The sequence below is a fragment of the Lucilia sericata genome, unplaced genomic scaffold (genome assembly GCF_015586225.1).
Source record: "Lucilia sericata isolate MDLA Ls3-8-SP2 unplaced genomic scaffold, ASM1558622v1 Contig000082F_arrow, whole genome shotgun sequence".
NCBI lineage: Eukaryota > Metazoa > Arthropoda > Insecta > Diptera > Calliphoridae > Lucilia > Lucilia sericata.
In genome coordinates, this window is record NW_023994115.1 from 753,462 (window position 1) to 780,351 (window position 26,890).

The 26,890-nt window shown below is 29.3% G+C and overlaps 4 protein-coding genes across 4 annotated transcripts in view; 2 read left to right on the forward strand and 2 right to left on the reverse strand.

The window, feature by feature from the left end:
• Positions 1-16,090, forward strand: part of LOC119599572 (protein serrate) — a 108,340-nt gene extending 92,250 nt beyond the window's left edge. Inside the window, exons 9-16 of the mRNA XM_037949382.1 lie at positions 1,829-2,356; positions 2,889-3,016; positions 6,598-6,745; positions 6,871-7,005; positions 7,708-7,803; positions 13,422-13,793; positions 13,862-14,454; positions 14,524-16,090. Coding sequence (XP_037805310.1) covers positions 1,829-2,356; positions 2,889-3,016; positions 6,598-6,745; positions 6,871-7,005; positions 7,708-7,803; positions 13,422-13,793; positions 13,862-14,454; positions 14,524-15,324 — 2,801 coding nt within the window. The 3' untranslated portion in view covers positions 15,325-16,090. The remainder of the gene's footprint in view (positions 1-1,828; positions 2,357-2,888; positions 3,017-6,597; positions 6,746-6,870; positions 7,006-7,707; positions 7,804-13,421; positions 13,794-13,861; positions 14,455-14,523) is intronic.
• A 1,440-nt stretch (positions 16,091-17,530) lies between these two features.
• Positions 17,531-18,354, forward strand: LOC119599576 (serine palmitoyltransferase small subunit A). Its single transcript, XM_037949387.1, has 2 exons — positions 17,531-17,820; positions 17,880-18,354. The coding sequence occupies exons 1-2, from the start codon at positions 17,721-17,723 to the stop codon at positions 18,059-18,061; spliced, it is 282 nt and encodes a 93-aa protein (XP_037805315.1). The 5' UTR covers positions 17,531-17,720; the 3' UTR covers positions 18,062-18,354.
• Positions 18,348-22,751, reverse strand: LOC119599577 (pickpocket protein 19). Its single transcript, XM_037949388.1, is given in 7 exon segments — positions 18,348-18,558; positions 21,143-21,246; positions 21,314-21,901; positions 21,978-22,108; positions 22,172-22,394; positions 22,445-22,558; positions 22,620-22,751. Coding segments are annotated over 7 exon segments (1,308 nt in total). The 5' UTR covers positions 22,658-22,751; the 3' UTR covers positions 18,348-18,448.
• A 962-nt stretch (positions 22,752-23,713) lies between these two features.
• LOC119599580 (serine protease grass-like) lies at positions 23,714-26,519 on the reverse strand. Its single transcript, XM_037949391.1, has 7 exons — positions 26,308-26,519; positions 26,064-26,227; positions 25,839-25,992; positions 24,722-24,929; positions 24,457-24,650; positions 24,301-24,396; positions 23,714-24,231 (listed from the first exon to the last, which is right to left on the reverse strand). The coding sequence occupies exons 1-7, from the start codon at positions 26,378-26,380 to the stop codon at positions 23,909-23,911; spliced, it is 1,212 nt and encodes a 403-aa protein (XP_037805319.1). The 5' UTR covers positions 26,381-26,519; the 3' UTR covers positions 23,714-23,908.
• Positions 26,520-26,890: the final 371 nt, after the last annotated feature.

The window sequence follows — 26,890 nt, forward strand, 5'->3', positions numbered from 1 at the left end:
TAGTCTATAGTTTAGTCTATAGTCTAGTCTATAGTCTAGTCTATAGTCTAGTCTATAGTCTAGTCTATAGTCTAGTCTATAGTCTAGTCTATAGTCTAGCCTATAGTCTAGTCTATAGTCTAGTCTATAGTCTAGTCTATAGTCTAGTCTATAGTCTAGTCTATAGTCTAGTCTATAGTCTAGTCTATAGTCTAGTCTATAGTCTAGTCTATAGTCTAGTCTATAGTCTAGTCTATAGTCTAGTCTATAGTCTAGTCTATAGTCTAATCTATAGTCTAGTCTATAGTCTAGTCTGTAGTCTAGTCTACAGTCTAGTCTATAGTCTAGTCTATAGTCTAGTCTATAGTCTAGTCTATAGTCTAGTCTATAGTCTAGTCTATAGTCTAGTCTATAGTCTAGTCTATAGTCTAGTCTATAGTCTAGTCTATAGTCTAGTCTATAGTCTAGTCTATAGTCTAGTCTATAGTCTAGTCTATAGTCTAGTCTATAGTCTAGTCTATAGTCTAGTCTATAGTCTAGTCTATAGTCTAGTCTATAGTCTAGTCTATAGTCCTAGTCTATAGTCTAGTCTATAGTCTAGTCTATAGTCTAGTCTATAGTCTAGTCTATAGTCTAGTCTATAGTCTAGTCTATAGTCTAGTCTATAGTCTAGTCTATAGTCTAGTCTATAGTCTAGTCTATAGTCTAGTCTATAGTCTAGTCTATAGTCTAGTCTATAGTCTAGTCTATAGTCTAGTCTATAGTCTAGTCTATAGTCTAGTCTATAGTCTAGTCTATAGTCTAGTCTATAGTCTAGTCTATAGTCTAGTCTATAGTCTAGTCTATAGTCTAGTCTAATCTAGTCTATAGTCTAGTCTATAGTCTAGTCTATAGTCTAGTCTATAGTCTAGTCTATAGTCTAGTCTATAGTCTAGTCTATAGTCTAGTCTATAGTCTAGTCTATAGTCTAGTCTATAGTCTATAGTCTAGTCTATAGTCTAGTCTATAGTCTAGTCTATAGTCTAGTCTATAGTCTAGTCTATAGTCTAGTCTATAGTCTAGTCTATAGTCTAGTCTATAGTCTAGTCTATAGTCTAGTCTATAGTCTAGTCTATAGTCTAGTCTATAGTCTAGTCTATAGTCTAGTCTATAGTCTAGTCTATAGTCTAGTCTATAGTCTAGTCTATAGTCTAGTCTATAGTCTAGTCTATAGTCTAGTCTATAGTCTAGTCTATAGTCTAGTCTATTATAGTCTATAGTCTAGTCTATAGTCTAGTCTATAGTCTAGTCTATAGTCTAGTCTATAGTCTAGTCTGTAGTCTAGTCTATAGTCTAGTCTATAGTCTAGTCTATAGTCTAGTCTATAGTCTAGTCTATAGTCTAGTCTATAGTCTAGTCTATAGTCTAGTCTATAGTCTAGTCTATAGTGTAGTCTATAGTCTAGTCTATAGTCTAGTCTATAGTCTAGTCTATAGTCTAATCTATAGTCTAGTCTATAGTCTAGTCTATAGTCTAGTCTATAGTCTATTCTATAGTTCAGTCCATAGTCCAGTCTAGCCCAGTCTTTTGTGTATAAAAAGATAATATCTAGTTTTAGATTCTTCTTTTGAAAAATTTTGACTCCCATATTTTCGCTCTCGTCGCTAAAGACTTAAACAGATTACCCGCAAAAAAAATTAAACCATTATTTCGCATCAGTTATTCCTCAATTGCATTTGAATGTTTGTATTTACAATAAAAGCGAAAAAAAAATGTTACATCTTGGCCATTTGCAACTGATTGCTAATGATTTTTTTTATTTCGTCTTTGTTTAATCTTGTTTTTTGTTTTCTTGTTTTTTCCTTTCAAGATATCGATGAGTGTGCTGGTGGCCCTTGCGAACATGGTGGCACTTGTATTGATCTAATCGGCGGTTTCCGTTGTGAATGTCCACCCGAATGGACAGGCGATGTGTGTCAAATTGATGTAAACGAATGTGAAATCACTTATCCAGTCTCGGCCACATCATCATCATCATCTTCATCTACCACTCACCACCACCTGCACACCTCTACATTGCGTACCTCAACAGCGGCTGTGGCAGCAGCAGCCGTTGCTGGTTCGAGTACATCATCGTCAGCATTAATTGCCGCCTTAAATGCTGCATCATCTTCTTTGGCAGCAGCAGCAAATGCCTCGTCGTCTGTGTTTGGTCCCTGTGTGAATGCTCGCCAATGTATTAATAAGCCTGGTACGTTTTCGTGCGTTTGCCTCGAGGGTTGGGGTGGTCCGACATGTGCACAAGATTTCGATGATTGCGTGGGCCAATGCAAGAATGGTGCCACTTGTATGGATTTGGTTAACGATTATCATTGCGCCTGTGCAACTGGATTTACAGGTAAACAAACAAATAAACAAAAAAAGATAACAAAAATAATTCATAACAAATTTTTTAAATTTCAAATAAAAATTTAACATGTGTTTTGAAAACTGGCTACTACTACTGCTGGCTGTGTGGAGCCAATCGTTTTGACTATAAAGTTTAATTTCAAATATTGCGTTAAGTGTGTCTTAAAAAACTTTAAAACGAATTTCAATAGAAATTAAACCAAACTACTAAACTAAAGTAAAAAATTACCCACATACGCCAAAAACAAACTACAACTCTTGAGGGGATTAAAACACAGTTGAGTTGAGTGTTGGTGTTGGTTGTTGTGGTGGCTTAAACTAGATGTTTTTGTTACACTTTTTAACCAGATTCAGTTTCAAGAATAAAAATTTTCGGTCAACTTGTTTTTAATTTTTGTGTTTATTTTTTTACACATATTTTAAATGTATTATTTTTTTTACTCATTGAATAATTTTTGATGCAATTATTAATGCTTTCAATTTAATTTTTTTATTTTTCATTTTTTTTTTTTTGTGAACAGGTCGAGATTGTGAAACTGATATTGATGAATGTGCTAATTCACCGTGTCGTAATGGTGGCGAATGTGTGGACATGATTGGTAAATTTAATTGCATTTGTCCACTGGGGTATTCCGGTACATTATGTGAGGTATGTTTATGTTTCTGTTTGTTTTTTTACTGTGTACTCATATACTTGTGTTTTGAGTATAATTTGTTTTTATTTAATTTAATGTATTTTTAATTTATATCAATTTGTTGTTATGGAGCGTAAATGGTTTAAAGTATATTTTTATTAGATTTTTTTTCAATATTTGAACATTTATTATTGTTAACGAGTTGTTAAGTTGAATTTAAATTGTTTCATTAGAAGTATTAATGGCTTTTTATTTGAATTCCGAAAAAAAGTGAACAAAACATTTATTATTTTTAAATTTGTTGCAGACAAGAAAAAAGTTAGAAATTGTCATTTAAAGAAACCTTCAATTTAAATTTATATAAAAAGTTCGTGTTTCATTAAAATTTAAAAAAATATATATATAAATCTAAAAATAATGAAACATAAAAGCTGCCGCTTTACTCTTCTATAGATGTGGAACGATTTGGCAAACTTTTTTTTGAAAAGCTTAAAAATTTGTTATGTAAATCAAATAACTATTGATATTTTAAAGCTTTTCTAACAACTAGTATAGAAAATGTAGAAATATACAACCTTTTAATTAATATTTTCATTGTAAAAGTAACTATTTCATTAAATGCCCAAATTAACTTTTAAAAACATGTTCAAACATCAAAATAATGTTGTTAATTTTTTTACAAAATTCCTAGCTGAAGGCATATTATTCATTTAATTTATTTAACTTCGACATGTCTTTTTTGTTATTTGTCTACATTTAAATGTTAATTTAATTTACCATTACATGTCTTTAAATAATGTTCGCATTAACACCTTCAATTTTTGCTCCAAATAAATTACATTAATTTAATATTCAACACACAAAACAATATGACACATTCATAACAATGAGATCAAAATAAAAAAAACAGACTAAAAACTTTTTGTAGTTTAAAATAAACCTTCAACAACATTTTCATGAAATCATAAATTTTATTTTGAAACAAAACGATCATTTCATGTTTAAAATTCTTAAATGGTTAAAAATCACATAAATTCTATGAAAAATCATGTTGAAACGGAACAATATTAAAAAAAAAAAGTTAAAATAAAAACCTTCAATTGAACAAAGAAATATATATTTTAAGTCTAAAGACAACAAAGTTGTTGTTCTCAGTTCTTTTAACAAATTATCGATTGTATAGTTTTCTAAATACTAGTCTTCTTCATTTAACAAATGTTAAGAAACCTAACATGTCCAAAAAAATGCTCTAGAAAGAAAAATAAATGACAAAATATATATATATAAAAAAGTCTTAAGTATAATAAAACAAAATAAAAATTAAAAAAAAAAAGTTTAATACTTTTGCATGCGTGTTAAAACATGTTTTTGGTGTTTAAAAAAGCTTCAACAACAACATCAAGACCAAAAAGGTAATTTACCTGTGAAACCAATACATGGAGTATCAACAGCTCGGTAACTGTCACACGAATTTGATGCTTTAATACCTTTTAACACTAATCGCATTACGAGCAATCAATTGTGATGAGAATATAAAAAGAAACTCACTCATACACACAGGAGAATGACTTTTGACACACACACACATATATATTCATGTATGTATTTATATGCGAGTATCCAATTTATATCGAAAATGACTAACAAAATTTAGATTGTTTAAATTTAAACATTTTCTCACGTGCTTATTTGTTTGATCTTTTTTAGATTTTCGATTTGAGTGAATAGTTTATTTAGGTTTTAATTTACCCCTACACTACTAGAGGAGAGGGTAAAATGTATTTGTATTGGTATGTGAAGCACCTATAAATAATAGACGTTCATTGATCGGCTCAGAATAACTTTCTGAATCAATTTAATAATGTCTATCGATCCGTCCATCTTTCTGTATGTATTTCATTTTGACTAGACTATAGTTTACCTACAGTTTGGTCTATAGTCTAGACTATATCATGGACTAGAGTTTGGCTTATAGTCTGGTCTCTAGTTTAGACTATAGTTTGAACTGTAGATTACCTATTGTTTGGGCTATTGTCTCGATTAGAATCTGAACTATAGTTTAGACTTAAGTCTGGAGTATAGCATATAACATACTCTAGGGACTAGATCTTAGACTATACTTTAGGCTATAAGTTGGACTCAATACTGGACTTTAGTATGGCCTATAGTCCAGACTATAGTTTACCTATAGATTACCTATTGTTTGGAATAGAATCTGGACTATAATCTGCACCAAAATCTAGAATATAGCACATAATATACACTAGATTATTAATTGGACTAGGGTTGGACTATAGTTTTATCTCTAATTTGCGCTATAGACAATATTTCATTCTGACTAGACTGTAGTTTAGATTGGAATCTAGACTTTATCCTGGACCATAGTTTGGGTTATAAATTTAACTATAGACTAGACTATAGTCTGGAATATAGTCTAGTCTAGAGTTTAGACTATAGTTGGACCATAGTCTGGTCTATAGTTGGACCACAGTTTGGACCATAGTCTGGTCTATAGTTCGGACCGTAGATTAGCTATCGTTTGGACTACAGTTTAGACTATAGTCTCGAATATAATTTGGACTAATGTCTTAGGGTATTAATTGGACTAAGTTTATATATAGTTTTAACTCTAGTTTGCATTGTAGTCCGAACTTTAGATCTACATATATCTGTTTCTAACTAGACTGGACTAGAATGGCCGTAGTTTAGCTACAGTTTGGACTATGTCCCGAACTATACATTAGTCTATAAATTGAACTATAGACTGGACTATAATCTGATCTATAGTTTAGACTATAATTTGGACTATAGTCGGGACTAAAATCTCATCTATAATCTCGAACAAACAAAACAAAAGTCGAAACTTAGTCTTGGGACTACAGATAGGAATATAGTCTGAACTATAATTTGAACTATAGTTTGGATTATATTTTGAACCATAGTGTGAAATCAGCTTTAATCTCGGCTATAGTTTGAACAAAAGACGAAACATAGTTTTGGTACTACAGGTAGGAATATAGTCTGAACTATAATTTGAATTATAGTTTAGATTATATTTTGAGCCCTAGTGTGGACCATAGTCTGGACTTTGACCTTTAGTTTGGACTACATATGTATGGATTATAGTTTGCAATATAGTCTATTATATTATAGGGTATCACATGGTCACCCTTAACCAACTATTATTACTTAGTTGTCTTAATCTCAAAATTAGAATAATATTTTTAAGCTTAACAGCATCATCTGCATTAAATAAATAAAATCAAATGTTGTTAATATACTACTTGCAAGCATGATTTGGAAGCTTTTGGGTTTAAGAAACTAATGAAAAAAAAATAATATTAATGAACTGCCAACCCTTTAACAAAGACACACAGGAAATGAGTTTAAATAACTTAAAAATATATTAACACATAAATCATATAAAAACCATAAAAAGAATTCAAAAAGAAATTAAAAATCAAAAATTTTAATTAAATTTTAAAATAAAACATAGAAACATATTTTAAAACGCTTGTCTCTTAAGTCTTTTGTTTTTTAGCTTAATATTTTCTCTAATGAAAAAACGTTTTATAATTGTTTTCTCAAATTTCAGGAAGCCAATGATCATTGTACACCCTCACCCTGTCTAGAAGGTCGCTGTTTGAATACACCCGGCAGTTATTATTGTCATTGTCCCCCCGGACGTGCTGGCAAACACTGTGAACAAGTTCGTCCCATGTGCAATCAGCCACATTGTAATGGTTTGTAGTTTTTATAATTAATCAATTTACTTAGACTAAACAAACTATTTACTTAATGTCTAACAAAAATTCTAACAATGCATTTGATTCTTGTTTTTTTTTTTTAATTTTTGGACAACAAACAGATGGTTGTTTTGCCAATTCCACCATTAATTCTTCGAAAAATTTACCCTGTTCTGGCCATGGCACTTGTGAAATGGGTGATGTGGGTACATTTTGTAAATGCCATACTGGTTATACCGGCACATTTTGTGAACACAGTAAGTATTTTGTTGGATCATAAATTTTAACTCATTTTTTCTGTGAGAATTTTTTTTGGTTTGTTTGTAAATATGTCTATGATTTGATGTTGTACATAACTATTAACAAGATTTTTGTGTGTTTAGTTTTTCTCTTTATATATTTCTTTATTTGAGTGTTTTTTTTTAGTTTTAGATAACGCAACAAAAAAAAAAACTTAACTTTGATTAGCAATTTAAGCTGCTGTTAATCAGTTGTTAATAAAAACAAATTAATCATTCAATCATAAAAATATACATATGTTTATAAATTAGTTTTAAATACTACGGAAAGAGATAATAAAGCGGGTTTTGTGAGTTTGAAAAGAAATTTAAATAGTTTTCACACACTTTAGTGGAAGAGCTACAAAATTGGGTTAAAAATAAAGTTTCATATTTTAATTTCTAGTGAATTTTTTTTTTATAAAATTTTAATAGAGTTTAATCAACTAGAAAATTGTGCATGTTAGGTTATGGAAAGAGAAGTGTTTAAAAACAGAAGAATATACCGGCTCTTCATAAGAAATAAGTTAATATTAAGAATCTTTTCATTTTTCATTTGAATGATTTTTATTTTGAAGATATTAATTTTTAAATTTATACATGTATACTATTCTCTTTTAATTTGTAATAAACTAAAAGAAAATGTTTTTCTCTATATCTTCCTTTTACCATTTTTTGCAGATCTTAATGAATGTTCACCCAATCCTTGTCGCAATGGTGGCATATGTTTAGATGGTGATGGCGATTTTACATGTGAATGCCCTTCTGGCTGGACTGGTAAGAAACAAACCCATTAAATATTAACTTAACTAACCTTTAACGTAAACTTCTCTATAAAAAAAAAACTAACAAAAACAACAACCGAATTCCTTTACCAAGAACAAAGTTGTTTTTGTTTTCAGCGTATTTCGTATAAGTAACATAACAAGTAACATTATTAAGCATAAACTTACAACATGTTTATAATAAACGCCTAAAACTTTAAAAAGCAAAGAGGGAAAAGGGTAGAAAAAACTAAAAGCACTTGTTACTTTAAATACAAGCTTAGTAGAAAAAAAAAACACTCACAACAACCTAGTAACATAACTAACTTCTTAAACAAACATTAATCATAAAAACCCGGGAAAAAAAAGAACCAAAACAAGCCAGCCAACACATTAACAGCAAAATAACCAACAAAGCACTCAAAAAAAAAACATTAAAGGCCGAAAGAACTTAACAGCGAGCAAGCAAAATCCTGCCTAAACAAGAAAAATCCTTCTACGGTTGGTTTGGGTAAATAAAATTTAAGAATTTCATTAAAATTCGTAGAAAAAAAGTTCTCACAAAACAAATTAAACAAATAAATATTTAATTTTATATGACTGGCTGGCTTACTTCACTAAACGTCCATATTTGTTTTGCCTAATATCTCAGGCTACAAGTTTAACTAACTAGTTAAGTTAGTTTTGCGACTAAAGACAAATTTTAACAAATTTAAATTTGATTAATTTTAATTCATTATAAAAATTATAAATTAACCAATAAAACATCCAAAGATAAACCAGTTGAACAAAATTTTGTGTAATAAATTCTAATTAATTTTTATTAAATTATTTGAACGCCATTTTCTCTACCAGTAAGCTTTAAGTTTAATTAACTAGCCTCATTATTCTTTGTCTAAATTTTCTGCTTTTATTTTTTTTTTCAAATTAAATTTGTTATTAATGTTTATTTAAACAAACTGCTTTAAAAATATTATGCCACCTCTATAATTCGGATGAAATCATTTGCGTATTTATTGTCGCAAAACTTCTTTTAAAATTTATCCTCAAATTTATCATAGTTATCTATGCAAATATTTGTTTTTTTTTTTTTGTTAGACTAAAATTTATTTATGATTTTTAAGTGAACATGTTCACTGAATTAACTATGACATGATAAATGTTTATTGATTTAAATTAGTATTAGAAAAATATATCGAGAGAAAGATATAATCAATTCATGAGATTATATCTTTTGACTTTAAACAAGTGCGAAATTGTGTTCGGGTTTATTTTTATGAAGATAAATAAACATTTAAATGTGTCTTAAGCTTTGTTTAGGAAACAAGTTCGAAAACAAAATGGAGGTTTAAAACTTTTTCTATAAAAATCTTAGGTAGTCCGTACTATACTAACTTATTCATAAAAACAATTTTATTTTATAAACGATTTATAAATCAAATTTCGTATGGAAATTTTGTTTTATAAACTTTTTATAAAGTAAAATGTTGTTTATGAATAAGGCGGTAAGACTATAATCTGGACTGCATTGAGGCTATAGTCTGGACTACACTGATATTTTAGTTTGACCTATAGTATGGATAATAGTAAGACTATAGTCTGGACTATAGAGACTAAAGTCTGGACAAGAGTCAGACTATAATTTGGACTGTAGTGAGACTACTGTCTGGAATATAATGAGACTACTGTCTGGAATATAATGAGACTTTTGTCTGGACTATAGTGAACTATAGTTTGGACTGTATTCAGAGAATATATCGAGAATTTAGTCTGGACTATATTGAGAATATAGTTTGGTATACAGAGAGCCGTTAGTTTGCCCTATAGTGGGCCTATAGACTAGAAAATAGTGAGCCTATAGTCTGAACAATAGTGAAACTATAGTCTGGACTGTAAAGATACTATAGTCTGTACTATAGAGAGACTATAGTTTGGAATATAGTGAGACTTTTGTCTGAACTATAGTAAGCCTATAGTCTGGACTACAGTTTGACTATAGTCTAGACTATAGTGAGGCTTTAGTCTGGACTCTTGTGAAACTATATTCGGGACTCTAGTGAGATTATATTCTAGACTCTAGTGAGACTATAGTCTGGAATTTATTGAAACTATACTCTGCACTATAGTAAGGCTTTAGTCTGGACTATAGTGAGACTATAATGAGTCTTTAGTCTGGACTCTAGTGAAACTATATTCGGGACTCTAGTGAGATTATATTCTAGACTCTAGTTAGACTATATTCTGGACTCTATTGAAACTTTACTCTGCACTATAAAGTCTGGTCTACAGTGAGATTAAATTCTGGTCTGTATTGAAACTATAGTCTGGATGATAGTGACACTATAATCTGGACGATAGTGACACTATAGTCTAAGACTATAATCTGGACTACAGTGAGATTAAAGTCTGGTCTGTGAGACTAATTCAAACATTTTAAATGGCCTCTTTTAAAAACGCAAAACTTAAGACACAAACATTAATTTTTCTTATTGTCACATATATTTTTCAATTTTAAATTTAATTTTTTTGTAAAATGTCTGCATAAAGTTGTTTAAAAACTATGTCTCCTTTAATTTTTTTTATAAAGTTTTATTTCTAATGACAAAATCTACATTTATCTTTTGTTTTAAATGTGAAACCATTAGTTTTTATATGGCCTTAATATTGTATACAAAGTCTAACTAAACATCCTTCCTAGCTTTGAAAAATACATACACACAACCGCAAGTTTGTTAAGATATGAAAATAAGTTTACACTGGCTGCATGGGCTCTACAACAATTCAATTACAATTTAGTTTTTCACACTTGCCATACAATTTTCAACACCTTTTAAATTTCACATATAACTGCCAAAAGCATCTATTTGTAAAGGCTGATTTGAATCTCTTGAAAAAAGCAACACCAGCCACAAACCAAAAATAAAAAATAAAAAAATGGAGTCTCCAAAAAGCCCATTTATTACAAACTAGTGACGCATCCTGTTAATGCCAATAATACTACTACCACTACTATTACTACTACTGCTGATTGCTAACATAACATTGCATATTTTCCGTCTTTCCTTGGTTAGATGTCGATTCCAATGTATGAACAAACACGAAACTTTGTATTTTTTTCCTCTATAGATTTCTTCTTAAGTAAAAACGATCTGTTAACAAAAAAATACAAAAAAAAAACACAAAACAAATGTTGTTGTTTGCTGTGTGTGGAAACGCGATCTTTAGGTTTCATATTAATTCCCTTTCGCGTTTTACAAGTAACACGACATTACTACATACAAGAACCACAACACCGCCACAAAAACTGAGAAGAGACAAAAAATTACAAAAAAAACGCAATCCTTTTTTCAAATGTAATATGTTGATAAAAACATCGGGTAGTTTTTAGCAATATGGTACCAAAATTGTAATAATTATGGTACTATTTATAAAAAAAAAAAAAAAAAAAAACTTTAAAAGTTACGCAAATTACCTCAGACCTATACATATCTGCTCCCGAGCATTCATTTGCCTTCAATAATTCTTAACTTATCTATTCATAATCGATTAATATAAAGTTGAACATTTAGGGACATTTTTCGTGCCTCCTAAGGAAGGGGTACATTTAAATCCTTTTTTAGAACTTTTATTTTAAAGTACCAAATCTCTAAGCACAGCTTTACTCGGAAACTTTGCTTGATTGTGTTTAGTGTGCGAGTGAGGATGGAGTAAATGAGTCGATGGCTCGTTGGCCTTAACAATCAGATAAAAAAATACTTCACACACGATTAGGAATTTTTAATTAAAATATTTTGCTTATTTTCAGTCTCTCTCTACAGTCTGTAGACTTGTTGTTTTTGTTGTTATTAGTATTTGTCTTATTTCTACTACTTTTTGGTTAATTTTTTTTGTTAAACTCATACCTACAAACAATTCGCATGCATATGGAAAAGTTGCAACAACAACAATAAAAAGAAAACAGAATTAACTAAAAGAGAGGATCTTTAAGGGTCTGTTGCTGGTGTATATTGATGTATAAGCTGTTGTTGTAACAAAAATGTACAACCTGCTGCCACTGCTGGAAAGCTTAAAAATTGAATTTTTTTAACAGACAAGTACATTTAGCAGTAACAGGCTAAAAAATACAAAAAAGTAACGATCGATGAAATACTGAAAAAATGTGTATATTTTTTCTTTAGAACTGAACATGCGAATCCTACAATGAGTTTTTTTTTTCTCTCTACATTTCATAAAATTTAAGAACTAAAGATATTTTTGCTTAAGTTTGCCATAGCTGCGTGTAAACTAAAAATTTATATGTATGTATGCTTCAATATAGTCAAGGATCTTTGGAGTTGCAAAAACTAAATAACATTCGCTTTCGTGCCTATATAAACTCATTCAAAACGTCTTCTCTTTACATTAAGCCAGCCACGTTAAACATTAAAGAAAGACGGAAAAAATTAACAAAAAAAAAAATTTAAACATTTCAACCTGCCACTACTGACTGTATTGAACATTGTACAACACAACTTTTACAGCAGCCGTCTCAAAGTGGTGATAGGCGTTTACGTTTTTTTTTTTTTTTTTTTTTTTTGCTAAGTTTTTCTTAAGCTTAAGTTAATACGTTTAAAACTTAACTTAATATATTTTAAAAACCTCAATCGATTGAATGTCTGTCTGCCCGTCCGTCCGTATGTGTTGGCAAAAGACCAATGTTACAAATGTTTAAAGACATGCAAGCGGGTGTTTTTTTGTTTTTGTAAAGATCTTCTCAGTTGTTTTAATTTTCCTGGTGACTTAACTTGTTGGTTTGTGTGAAGTCAATGTGAGTTTTGATTCGTTTGCAATTTCAGCTTAAATGTTTTAAACATTTTGAAGTCTGCAATTTGGTATACGACTAGCAACAATAAAGCTTGTAAGTGGCAGTTTAAAAATAATTTAATTTCTTGCGCCTGTTATTAAGCTAAATCCTATTTGTTTTGCTTTTAATTAATAGACTTATTACACTAACCTAATGGAAGCCGTTTAGAATAAACACTGAATCATAAATTCCATCATACTTTTCCGTCAAAGTTTTGCTAAAATCCTTTGTACTTCAAAGTATTAATTTCTACTTCTTTATTGCTCTTTAGCAAGTTCTTTCGTAATGCGTTAGAATGTAGGTGCCTTAAGTCTTTCATTTTATAGTGAACCACACAGATCTAGTTTTTGAGTGGCCTATTAATAATCAGATTAGTTTAAAAATAAATTTAATCTAATGTAAATCCCCTTTAATATTTTGAAGGCAAGTGCTGTCATACAAAACAATAGAAAACGTCACAGTTTGTTATCAAAACAATGCATATTTTATAAAAAAGAAGAAGACAACTTTCTGCAGTCTCAATAATTTATACTGATCAAGAAACAAAACAATTTATTTTTGCATCAGCTTAAACTAGCAAAAAAAATTAACTAATTGATACCTCAAAACTAACATTCGAGAATTAATTTTAATTTAATTGCTAATCCTTCACCTAAATAATATTTATTTTTATTAATTAAGATTTCTTTAATTTTTAAAGTCTTTATAAAAAAAGTAAACAAACTTTATTTAATAATTTTTTTAACAAAATTTTAATTCTAATCAATTGTCTGTTCTTTTTATTCCAGGTAAACGCTGCTCAGAACGTGCCACTGCCTGCTACAATGGACAGTGTCAAAATGGCGGTACTTGTGTTGTAGGCTCACCTGAAAAAGGTCTTCAATCGCAATGTCGTTGTGCTCCTGGATGGGATGGTACTTTCTGTACCGAACCTATAGACCAATGTCGTGGACAACCTTGTCATAATGGTGGTACTTGTGAATCGGGCAGTGGTTGGTTTCGTTGTGTATGTGCTCAGGGATTTTCCGGTCCCGATTGTCGTATAAATGTAAATGAATGCTCACCTCAACCTTGTCAAGGTGGAGCCACCTGTATTGATGGTATTGGAGGTTATACCTGCATATGTCCACCCGGTCGACATGGCTTGAGATGTGAAATATGTAAGTAACTTTAACGCTTTAATAATAACTACACAATTTTACAAAAATATTTCCTCTTTTTTTTATAGTACTCTCCGATCCTAAATCTGCCTGCCTTAATCTAACCAGTTCCAATTCTCCCTATTCCCCCTTAAACAAAACCCAAGATGTTTTGGCTCAATTGCTGACGGGACAAACCAATGAATATTGCAATGCTTGTGTTTGTGAAAATGGCACTTCACGCTGCACCAATTTATGGTGTGGTCTATCCAATTGTTTCAAAACAGATGCCTCTTCGAAATCTTCCAACTTTTCGGGGGTTTGCAAACAACATGAGGTGTGTGTGCCCACATTAAGTGAAAATTGCTTAAATGGACCTTGTCCCTTAAGAGGAGATTGTCGTTCATTGGAACCTTCTCATCGTGTAGCACCACCACGTCTGCCCGCCAAAGCTGATTGCTGGCCCAATCAGGCCAATTTGAATGACAACTGTGCCCGTCTGACCATACTATTGGATCGTCAAAGAGTGGGTGCAGGTTCCTCCGTGGAGGGTTTATGTTCGGTGCTAAGATTTTTGCTGGCCTCTAGAATGATTAAGTTACCCAAGGGCGACAATGAAGGCATGTTAATAGTAATATGTGATTTGAAAACCGGCACCAATGATACCATAGAAGTGACAGTGGTAAGTAAGCAGTATAATAAAATGAATAAAACATTTACTAATTTTATATTTTTTTTGTTATTATTTTAGTCTTCCACTCAACAGAATGACTCTCAACTACCCACTGCCATAGGTTTGCTAGGTGAACTTTTATCTTCGCGCCAATTAAACTCTTTGCAACAGAAAAACGATATGAAAAGTACAAAACTGGCGGCTTTAGTTTCTATACTAGAGGTCAAAGTGGAAACGGCTTTAATTGCTGAGGGTAATAGCAATAGTCTGTTGATAGGCATTTTGTGTGGCATTTTTATAGTACTCATTGGTTTGGCCATATTCCTGAGTCTCTTCTGGCGTCAACGCATTGTTATGTCTTCCAGCTCTGGCATTAATTTGGCTCCCTCCATGGATGCCTTAAGACATGATGAAGAAAAATCGAATAACTTACAAAACGAAGAAAACCTAAGACGTTATACGAATCCTTTAAAAGGCAGCACTTCCTCTTTGGGACGTGTTAATGGCATGGAATTAAGTTTAAATCCTGCTCCTGAATTGGCTACCGTTAGCACTTTAGCTAATGCTTCTGCCTCCAGTTCTGGGGTACATCGTTCGCAACCCCTATATCCAGAATCGAATTTCGATTGTGATTTGGAAACGACCACAAAAAGCAAAGAATTCCATACGAAACGTAGCTCACAAATATTATTGCATAAAACACAAAATTCGGATATGAAAAAGAATACAGTTGGTTCTATAGATAGTCCACGAAAAGATTTTGGCAAAAGATCAATTAATTGTAAAGCAATGCCACCGCCAACAACAACCAGCTCATCAACAGTAACGACGGCGGTCACAGAATGTAATGATTCAGAAATTTTAACAGTTTTAGTGTAGTTCAGGTCAAAAAGAAGGTGTAATAACTTAACAAAAATGGGAAGAGTTGTAAATATTACGCTCACTCAAAGTGTTTGTGCCTAGAAAAAAGTTAAAAAATGTAAAATAAATGTGATGCTACTAGAACTGTTAAATATTTAAGCATATAAAAGGATTAAAAGGTTACTTAAGCTAAAATCCTTTTAAGATTAATTACTTTCTAGTTTTATAATGAAAAAAAAAAGAAAACTATTTATAAACATATTTAAACATATTAGTATTGATCTCAATTATAACAAAAAAAAGGCCAATTTCTTTTCAAGAGAGTACAAAAATAGAACCACAAATGCGTAAAATGTAAACTGTAACACGCTAGAAGATTTAAAATAAAAAGCTTCCTCGCAATAGTAAAATGCATTTATCTGCAAAAGCAATTACAATTATTAAAACAAAATCTTTTAAGAAGCCATTATTTAAAGCAATTAAACTACTCTTGAATTTGTTTAAATTTTACTTAAATAATAGTTTAAATAAATATTAACCATATTAAATAAATAAGTAAAAATTACGACTACACATACATAAATACTTACCTTAAAATAAAATTGTAAAGTAAGTTAATAGTTTATTAAATTTAATTAAAATTTTAAGTAGTATTAATAGTTTTTAAAAACAAATTTATTATTATTAAATATAATATAAATAAAAACTTTAAATCTTATATAAAAAAATCCTACACAGTGTGATATTAACAGTAATTTTAACAAACAATTAAAATATATTACAATAAATTAAACTAAACTAGTAAAAGTAATACACAGTTTGTAAAATACTGTGTAAAAATTTTGTACTTTTTTGTAATATGTAATAAAATGTTGTAAATATTAAATTTCATATGTAAAAATTGTAAAAAAGTAAATTTATTTAGTGTTAAATTATTAATATATTTTCCGTTAATATAGATTTTTTTAGTTTATCTTTCATTATATACGCTTTAAGTGTAATTTGTAATTTTTTTATGAAATATAGTTTAATTAAATTTTGTTTAAATAGTTAGTTTATTTTATTGTTTAATAATTATAATTTTTTCGAATTAAGATTTTATATTTTTATAGTTTTAAAAAAAAAAAAATACTTTTAAACTTTTTAAAATGTGCTAATATTTAAGTTGCAATTATTTTTTATTATTTTTATAAAAATAAGAAGTTTTATATAATAATATTTTTTATTAGCCAACTATTTATTTTTCAGTTAATAAAAATGTGTGTTTTTTACGAAAACAAAAATATATAAAATAAAATAAATGTTTTGAAATTACAATAGAAGAACAATTGTTTTCTTTTTTTTGCAAACTTTTTTTAATTTTCTAAATATGAATATTAGTTTGTGAATAGAACGAATGGGCTGAGTTTGTCATAATGAAATAAATTTTTGAAATAATCTCCGTTTTTGAGCGTAATAATTCTTACATTTACGAATTACAAACATAAACAATTTACAAATAGCTTTAAATTGTTCATTAAGTGTGTAAATATTTCAAAAATCACTCTTAATAACTGCTCATTCATTTAAAACGTAACGGTTTAACAAGAAAATAAGAATTACCACCTTTTAACTTCCTTCAAAATCATCTGGCAATACCTCACCAGTAACAAAAACATTTTGAAAAGTCGATCTCTCGACTTTTTCGTTTTATAGAAAGTCGACTTTTCGATTTTTTCGTTTTTTTTTTTTTTTTTTTTTGAAAAATCGAAATTTTGACTATTGCGTTTTATGCTATTTTTAATCTTTTAGATTCTTCTCGACTTTTTGACATTTCTCAATTCTTATCGACGTTTTTGACTTTTTGATATTTTTCGATTTTCTTGATTTTTTTTTCACTTTTTGACTTATTTTTAAATGTTTTTGCTTAAAATATAATGGTTCCAGTTTTCCAAATGAAAAAACAACGTTTGTTTTTAAAATGCGCACGCATCACGACTTTTACTAGTTTTTTAGATTGAGTCTTTTTTACCCCTAAAATACCATATCCGTAATAAACTAAATTTCTAAAATACTTTACAGTTATATATTCACCGTTTCGAAACGTTTGTCAACATTGGTTTTTATTTATATTTCAGTAAATTACCATTTTCATCCTTTGTGTATTTTCAAATTCCCAAAATCGCTAATATAATTTGGTGCTTTAGACGTCATACATATATGCAGAAATTCCAATAGTTGACAACATTAGTTGAAAGTGTCAAAAAGGAGAAGAAGAAGTAGAGTGCAATTTTTTTTTACTGATAAAGTGACAAAGAAAAGCAAACAATTATAATTAATAACAAATTGATAAGATTTAACTAAATAAAAATAGCATAAACAATTATCACACAAGTGAGAAAATCACAAAAAGTTAATAAAAACAAGAAAGGAAAATGTTGAAATTTATAAAGAAATCATTGATGAGTCTTTACATGCAGTATGAATTGGTGACCTGCATTTACATGTTCGAGCCATGGGAAAAGAAATTAATAAGTAATAACTAATTTTACAGCATCATTACAAAAAAATTTTAATAAATCTCTTAATTACAGACAGTTTTGTGGCCTTAATATTGGCTTTGGTACTCTTCTCGAGTTACGTTTATTTGCCTTCGTATATCCAGACATTTTTGCAATTTGTTACACCACTGCCGTTGCAACAACAAAATAAAGTGGCAACAGCCTCTTCATATGCAACGCCCATATTACAAGCCGATAAGATAAGTATAAGTTAAGTTATTACTTATTTTTTTTTTAACTTACTCCCAAAATATTTACAACATATTCTTACCATTTACAACAAATAATTTAGAAAAAGGAAATACCTATAATTTGTAAGAATTTTTAGTGCAATGTCTAACCATAGATGATATCTACATATTTATTACATATAAATTTTCTACGAATTTGTTAAATTCTATCTGCCTAGTTAATATTTAAATAATACCCTGAAATTTTGCTGTTTTTATTAGTTTCTATTTTGATTTTTTTTATTAAAAACGCACAATAAGTTTGTTGTACCATAAAATGAAGTTTCTGTTTTGTTTGTTTAACTTAAAATTATAACAATTGAGCTAATGTTAATTTTAATATAAGAAATATAAAATAAAATACATAAATCATTAACATTTCTTCCATGATTTCCAATTATAATCTAATATTAAAAATATCAATTCCACAATACGTATCAATGATGCATTGAAAAATAATCCGGCCAAACCTCCTATAGAAACTGTAATTAGAAAAGTTCATTAATGAAATTTTAAAATGAGACAATATTTTCATTTCAATTTTCTAACTTTAATACATAATATGAATTCTAGAAGATTTTGTTTTAAGATTAAGGTTCGGTCCTTGTTTGTAATCATTTATTAAATTTTTAGTATGTTTTCATCCAACTTTTATAATAGTTCATAATCATAAATCCTAACCACCGTATTTATAAATATATTAATGGTTTATTTTAGGTTTATTACGCACATTTTCCATACTAAATTTTTACAATAATTCCTACAACTTTATTAAACACTTATGAATATAGGGGTAAATCTTTTAGATAGTGAAATCTGTATTGTTTTGCCTAAATAAAATACTAGACATAGGGCTAGAGTTTAGGTAAAATATTACATTTTTGGTTTAAACTTAAACTTAAATTTGTACTTTTTCACAAAGTAAATATACTTAGTTAATAAACTAGATTTAACAGAGTAATATTGACATGTAAAACAAAAAAAAAAAAAACAAAACCTGTCATACTGTACAGAATAATGCTAGTCTAAACAAGTGAGAGTGTTATCAAACCATCAAACCGTTATGTTGTAAAAGAAATGCTCCCCTATAAACATCAGGGAATAGCCTTAAGTCAATTATGCACCGAGCTCTTTTTTAATTAACAAAATATTTTAATTTAACAAAATACATATTTATTTTTGAAAACCGTGAACAGTAGAGTCAATTATGGACCGTTGTCGTTAAATTTGATAGAAAGGTTTCGGTTCGCATAATACTTATTTGTTTCGAATTTCACCGCTCTACTCTTATTTTCGATTCAGTCAGGCGCTTAACAGTAACCTTATAAAAGGGCTACGGTCAGTTATAGATCAATGAATGAAGAATTATGTTTCTAAGTATAAAATTTGTTGAATCCTCATCAAATAAACTGAAGAGGACCTTATATGAGGTTTAGGATCAATTATTGACCGATCCTCATAACAATAGACCAATTTTAGTTTGTATAAAACTTATTTACATTGAATATCAGCGCTGTACTCGCATTTTTATTCCAGTAAGTAGCGTTAAAGTAATTTTCTAAAAGGGACCTTATATGGAGGATAGAGTCAATTATAGACCGATCCACATAACATTTGGTAGAGAGATTTTGATTCGTAAGAAACTTACTTATGTCGTATTTCATCGGTATACATACTCGTATTTTTAAAACAGTTATGCCCGTTAAAGTTATTTTTCGGGGGTCCACTTGTTTGGGGGATATCCGAAAACGTGGACCGATATTGCCTATTTTCAATACCAAACAAACCTTATCTATAGAGAATATTTATGCAATTTCAACTATCTAGCTCCTCCTGAGTGGTCCCTATTGCGGTTTCAATAGACAGACGTACATGGCTAGATCGTCTTAGAATTTAATAAGGACACAATATCGAGGGACTATATTCAATAGTCTCTATCTGTCATTTTTATGAAAATAAGATTTTGATGGCAAAATATCCAGCAAACTATCCCGCATCAGTGGCATACATTTCAAAAGAAAAAAATATTTTTTGGCAATTTTATAGCAATTTTTAAATTTCTCTATCTTATAAAAAGAAAAATTCTGAATGCAAAACTCTCTATCTTATCCAAAAATTGCTTCAAACTCTATTATTTTGGATAATTTTCTATTGCAAAACAAGTGCTTTTACTAATTTGGACATGCTGGACACAAATCCGCAAAAATATTTGAAATCGGTTTAATAGTTTTCGAGATATCGCACATTATAATACTAATTTGATCAATTTTATTCCGTGTTTAACCATATAACATTGATTTTGGACCAAAACCTTATAATCTGCTGCTTTTTAAACAATTTGGTTTATATTACTTCATTAAATTGCATAAAATATAATATTAATTGATATTAAATCAAATAAAAAAATTTATATTTCTATGAAAAACTGTCTATCTGAAGGTTGTAAAAAAAAAATTCGTAGAAAAAAAGCTCTATCTGATATAAAGTTGTGAATAATTCTGCAAATAATGCAAAATTTTAAATTCTTTTTATATAACAATTTAGAGTATGGTCTTCAAAATATATTGTAGAAGAAAAAAATCAAAAATCTTCACGAACTAGCTAAATAAACAGTTTTTTTGCTCTCCTGAAAACTTGTGTTATTTTAGATAGAGACTATTGAATATAGTCCCTCGATATATACTTTTGTGGGTCTATGACCAATATTTCGATGTGTTGCAAACGTAATGACAAAAACAATATACCCCCTTCTATTTAATGATGGGTAAAAAAATCTAATTTACACCAATCAAATACTACTTTTAAGTTATATTTGTGGAAAGATCTTATTTGTGATTAATATAGTTGTTAAAACAAAATTCAGGGGAATTATTAACTCTGCACAAATTAAGGGATTTTTTTCTAAGTTTAAAAAATCCCCAACAGTGACTCAAACGTTTACATATGAACATTTTTTTACTTTTGTCAATCAAAATGACGAGACTTTTTATACATTCTAATAACAACAAAAACATTTTGAAAGTATGTCAATTCAAGCGTGTATTATAAATACAAAAACATACTTACTCATTAAATCTAGATTTGTTTTATTAACTCTTCTCACATAACGAGTTGTTGGCAATTCTGCTAGTGATATTTTAATTTTAGTTATATCCGAGTTCTTTTTTATACTATTTGATGAAATATAAGAAAAAAATGTTAATAAAAAACCAATACTTTAAAAAGTTATATTCATACTTATCAGCTGAATTATAGATAATATTATATTCGGGTTCATCGCAAGGACTCATACAGTCACATAGTCTACGTTCTTCCGATATGTCGTAAAAATAATCCGTTAGGCATAATAAACCTTCATAATCACACATTTGATAGGGTGAATCTTAAAAGCAAATATAAAATATTTAAATCTATTTTGTTAAAAAGAAATCATATAACAAACCTTCTTTAACCAAAAAATGATTGCTACAATTACACAATCTTAAATGTTTAGCAAAAACACATTCCACTGTACATGTTGAGAAACTATAAAATTCGTACAATTTTAATTCTTTACCCAGAACTGTAAGTTCATGTAGAAAACGGCATCTCCTTTCTTCATAATTGATTTTATTTAAATTCGGATGATTATACACCTCCATGGCATTGATAACAAGTTCCTTATTGGAGCCCAATAAAATTGTTTCCTTTATCATGCCATCGGCACTTTGAAAGGGTATTTCAACGGGAGAATGAACATATAGTTGAACATCGGCCGTTACCTCAAAAGTTAAATAACCTACACCCACTATACGATTACTGGCATATTCGACATCGTACTTCTTTCTAAAAAAGTAGATATAAATTAAAATTAATGAATCAATTAAATAAGATTTTGTTTGTTTTCTTTTTTTTTACCAACCTTGCTTGATTGGAATTAAAGGCATAACAAACACCATATTCCGTATGTATAGGATAAAATTCATCACAACAATCAAAGAAAATATTTTGATATTTACAATTTATAATTAAATCAGTGCAATTGGTACGAAACTGAGAAACAGAAGCAATTAATTTATATATTTCCTATAATTTTTTTGTAATGAAATACTTTACCTGTTTCAACAGTTGAGTAAAATTTTGTGGGCAAGTTAAATTTTGATTTTCACATATATCACATGAAGTACAGATACCATGAAAATACACAATTTCTCCCACTACATCATCCAAACGCATATCATGTTCGGCACCAAAATATTGTTCACTTAAATCCCATACTTTTTCACCATTATATAGTTCACATATGGTTACAGCCGGAAATGAGGTATTCCAATTGAGACTATTTATAATATGTTTTTTAAGTCTATATAAAAATTTCTTTCAACTTACTATAATGTATCCAAATTGAATGTTATATTTGTGGCAAAGAAATTATTGTATAAACCTTTCGATAATTGTATATAGTATGGCACCGATACTCCCACAAAAATCACATAGAATATCCTAAAATTTAATTAGTATTTAATTAAATTTGTTATATCTTTTTTTGCTTATATTTACTTACATTTTGGGAATTTGTTTTAATTTTTCTTTACAGTTCATGTTGTTTTGGCTTGTTTCAACTACTACAACTAACTAAATAAAAAAATCATTTTTTGTTTTCAATAAATAATCAATATTTATGCCAAATTGTTATATATCAATTTAGTCCTTTGTTTGTTACACGAAACGTGACAAAGTTGTGTGATAAAATCTATTGCTATTAAAGCCTTTCGCTTTAACATATTTCATATTAATATGCATAAAAGGGGGTAATTTTTTTTAAATTATATAAATATTTTATCTTTGTTTAGTATGAAAGTTTATTTTTTGATGTGAACTTATGCTTTTGGTAACATACTTGTTATACCCTATACCACTATAGTGGGGAAATTATTAGTGCTGATGTTTGTAGTCCTACAACCACCTTATATTATACCAATCGGCTAAGAATCACTTTCTGAGTCGATTATGATATGTACCTATGTATGTGTGTCTGTCTGTAGGTCCATCTGTGGGTCTATGTTAACCATGCACGCACGCTAGAGGTAATTTTCGAGATGATTTCATGAAATTTGACATATACTCACAAATGGTTGAAATCGATCAATTATTTCACCTAGCATAGATCATAATTATGTTAAATGTTATAAAAACTCTACAAAAATCTCTACAAAATGTACTTTTAAATAAGTCTAAATGATAAAACCGATTTTCGTAATGGTACTTTTCCAAATATGAAGTACCTTTATAAAATAACTTTAAGCTCAATAATTCACTTATAAACATTAGTATCACGATGGAATTTTGCATAAAGAACTTATATGGATAGTAAGTTCGTCAAATTTTAAACTGATTACAAATTTAAAAAAGCTTTCATAAAGATTCTCTGTTAATAGATTTAAAAATCCATCCTCTATTGCAAAATATTTAGAATCTTTCTTTTCAGATCAACTTATTTTTCAAATGCCAGTCTCTGAATAGAATAAAATTATAATATTTTAATAATCTATGATCAAATCTACTTGGATTTGTAATCAAGCGATTAAACATCAGCTTCAACCATACTTGAACCATATCGAACTACAATAACAGATGAATTTGATTAAACCATACAAATTTATAAAGAATTTTACATATATTTTCCTATATAATTTCTCTTATTTCTAATGACATGCTAATGTAGAACAATTTTTTATGACAATTCATTGATAAATGCAATTTTCTTAAATCTAACTACAATAGTTTAGTTATACGAGAAAATAAAATTGTGACCTTCTTAATAGAACTTAAATTACTAATGCTTACTCTAAATTAATCAACAATATTATTTGTGATCCATGGTAAATAGGTTAAAACATTTGTATAAATACCAGGAAAACCTTGTTCAAGATTACAGGCAATGCCACCCGATGCCACAACACCATATTGTATGAAACGTTTTACATCCGAATAGGTGTTAAAACCCACCAGAGGACCACCACTATCTCCCCTGCAGGTATCACGACCAGTTTTTAAATCTCCAGCACAAATATGTTTTAAATTTATTTCAATTGAAAATGATGAAAAAACATTTTGACATACTGAACGTGATTGACCCAATACTTGCGCCTTTAAAAGTACTAAAGATCGAGTACCTAATATGTTTTAAAAAATTTTATTTAAATAATTGTTTTTTTAAAAATCTTATAAAAAAATAAATTTACTTTTTTCCGTGGCTCCCCAACCAGCTATAGTAAAAGCATTTGATTCAATTTCATAAGATGGCTTAGTTATGGGCAAGCAAACCGGCTTAATATGTTCTGTAATACAAACGTTTTAAGTTATTAAAAAAATCTTAACTTAATAATAATTATATTTACTTTTAAAATCTACTTTACGATCCAACTTTATTAAGGCAATATCATTAATGCGTCTTCTTTCATTATAACGAGGATGGGTAATGATTTTTTCTATGCCAAAGTCTTCTACAACTGGACTGCATACCTTTTTTCTTCCCTTTTGTCTGCAATCTGGATTTGTTGAAAGATCATGTTCACCCAAACGTACACCAATTCTGTATAAATATACCAAATAATTATAGTAAATCAGTTTTTCCTATTATTTTTGATTCAAACAATAACCTACGCTGGATATATGCCCTTATTAACACAATGTGTAGCTGTTAAAACATAACGGTTAGATATCAAGGAACCACCACATTTAAACTCATCACCAGGTGCATCGTAGCGTATTAAAGCCATCCATGGATATTCGGCTAAATCTGTTTCATTACCCCCAGCCACACGATCTCCTCCAGTCGTTCCACAGCTTGATCCGCTGAGAATACTTAAACCTGTAAAATATTAAAAAAATTTAAAATTTGTTTAAATTGTTTTCAAGAATTGTGTTTTACAACTTAATTTCATATTAAGGCATTAATAATATATACACAGTATTGCGAAAGTTGTATGACACGTTCTGATTGACGTCAAACAATTAAGAAAGTATTGTCGTGCATGGCAAGACCATGATATACCCTACATCGGTGGGTCGTGTTTGAGATTAGTTCCTAAAGTCATTCGTTCCTTATAGTTATTAATGCAATTAGCACATTTATGTCAAGGTTTACATGGACAGATGTCGAGTGCTTTACTTGAACACTTGTCAAATGGCCTAATTTCACTGCGGTACTATTTCAACCACTGCTTGAGCTAGAACGACCTACCGCCGCCCCTTTGTGCAATGAACACCCGAAGATATCTCTCCAATAACTGGTATAGGAAAAGTCCGAAACATTGCCCTGTGGGCCACTGGTTACCGTGGAATCAGATAAGATAGGTTCTGTGATTCAACCTCAAGTCAAATAATCCCAAGGACCAATCGAGTAGTCAAATGAGACCGCTAGAGTATAGTCTCGCAGACTAGAAGTATTGGTAGCACTTTTTTAACATTTACAAAAAGTTTAAAGTGAGTGTGGGGACGAAACTTTATGCACATCCGTTGTCTAAAAGTTAACAAACGTGGTAAGCTCAAAATGCGTTGTAAATAGTGAGCTTACCACGTTTGTTAACAATTAGACAACGAATGTATATAAAGTTTAGATTGCGACAACGAATTGTTGCAATGTTGACAAAGTTGCGCGGTCTACATAACATGTTGTTGTATGTATATACTTGACAACGGATGTTATTGAAAAATTTGGTGTCAATTTGGTACCAGGCGTGTATATTTTTTTCCTCTGTAAATTTTATTCTTTTCATACCTTGAGCATTAAATTGTGAATTAAAATCTTTATTGTAGTCAAGATCTTCCGTTAATCTAGGATCAGCACCCGCAGGTGTTGTCTGCGTAGGGGTTTCTGTTGGCTGTGCAGTCGGTTTCACATAATCTTTCGGAAGCTTGCAACATAGTCGTATCTAAGAAAAAAATTTTTTTAAATCTAATTATTATTCAAACACTCCGAAAATCGTCAGAAAAATACACTTACGGGTTCATTATCTTTCGAACACTTTGACTTAAATATAAAATTAAAATAATACTTGGGTATAGCTTCAGCACTACCATAATTTTGTGTTAATTCCTGAACAAATGGACAATCTTTATACGGAACACAAAAACCATTTTCCAGTGCTGGTGTAGTACAAGACTCCTCTATAAATTTCAATACAAAACAATTTATAGTATTTATAACTTTTTTTTAAAACTAATAATTAAATCGAAAATAAACGTACGTCCATTAATTACAGTTGCAAAAAACAAAACATTAAATAATTTGAATAAATTTTTTCTATATAAACATTTCATTTTCTGGTGTTAATTTTCTTTTCACTTCAATTATTTTATCCACAAGTTTTTCAAGTTCAAGTTTTAATACAATCTATACTACTAGATACTAGATAGATGATTTTTTAAGCAAGTGTTCTTCTCAACTGTTTATTAAATCAGGCATTGCATACAGTTTTTATTAAATTATTTGTTTATACGTACAACGAAATCCAAATGTAAATGATCTTTAAATTTTAGTACAATAAACCGGCTTTTTTTAATTCTCTTGAATAAAAAGCGTGCTTAAACTTGATTCTATATAATACATATGTACCTAGTTAAGTTTTTGTTTTTCAACGGTTCTCGAAATGCGTTCAACGAATGTATTTATGAATGAATAAATATGAAAATATACTTGCAAAATATATCAGTTTAACCAAAGAGTTTATTTTTTTGTGCTCTAGACAATAATAAATATAAATTATCTATTGAATCATAGACTTATTAATGTAACAAGTGTCTATTCTCTCGCTTTTAATTTTATAGTTT

Excerpts from the sequence above, each read along its gene's own strand:
- LOC119599576 (XM_037949387.1), top strand. The coding sequence starts at position 17,721 with ATGTTGAAATTTATAAAGAAATCATTGATGAGTCTTTACATGCAGTAT. Across the intron at positions 17,821-17,879 it reads ATGGGAAAAGAAATTAATAA|ACAGTTTTGTGGCCTTAATA; the intron begins GTAATAACTAAT and ends TCTTAATTACAG.
- LOC119599580 (XM_037949391.1), bottom strand. The coding sequence starts at position 26,380 with ATGAAATGTTTATATAGAAAAAATTTATTCAAATTATTTAATGTTTTG. Across the intron at positions 26,228-26,307 it reads TGCAACTGTAATTAATGGAC|AGGAGTCTTGTACTACACCA; the intron begins GTACGTTTATTT and ends TGAAATTTATAG. Across the intron at positions 25,993-26,063 it reads GTTCGAAAGATAATGAACCC|ATACGACTATGTTGCAAGCT; the intron begins GTAAGTGTATTT and ends TTTTTTTCTTAG.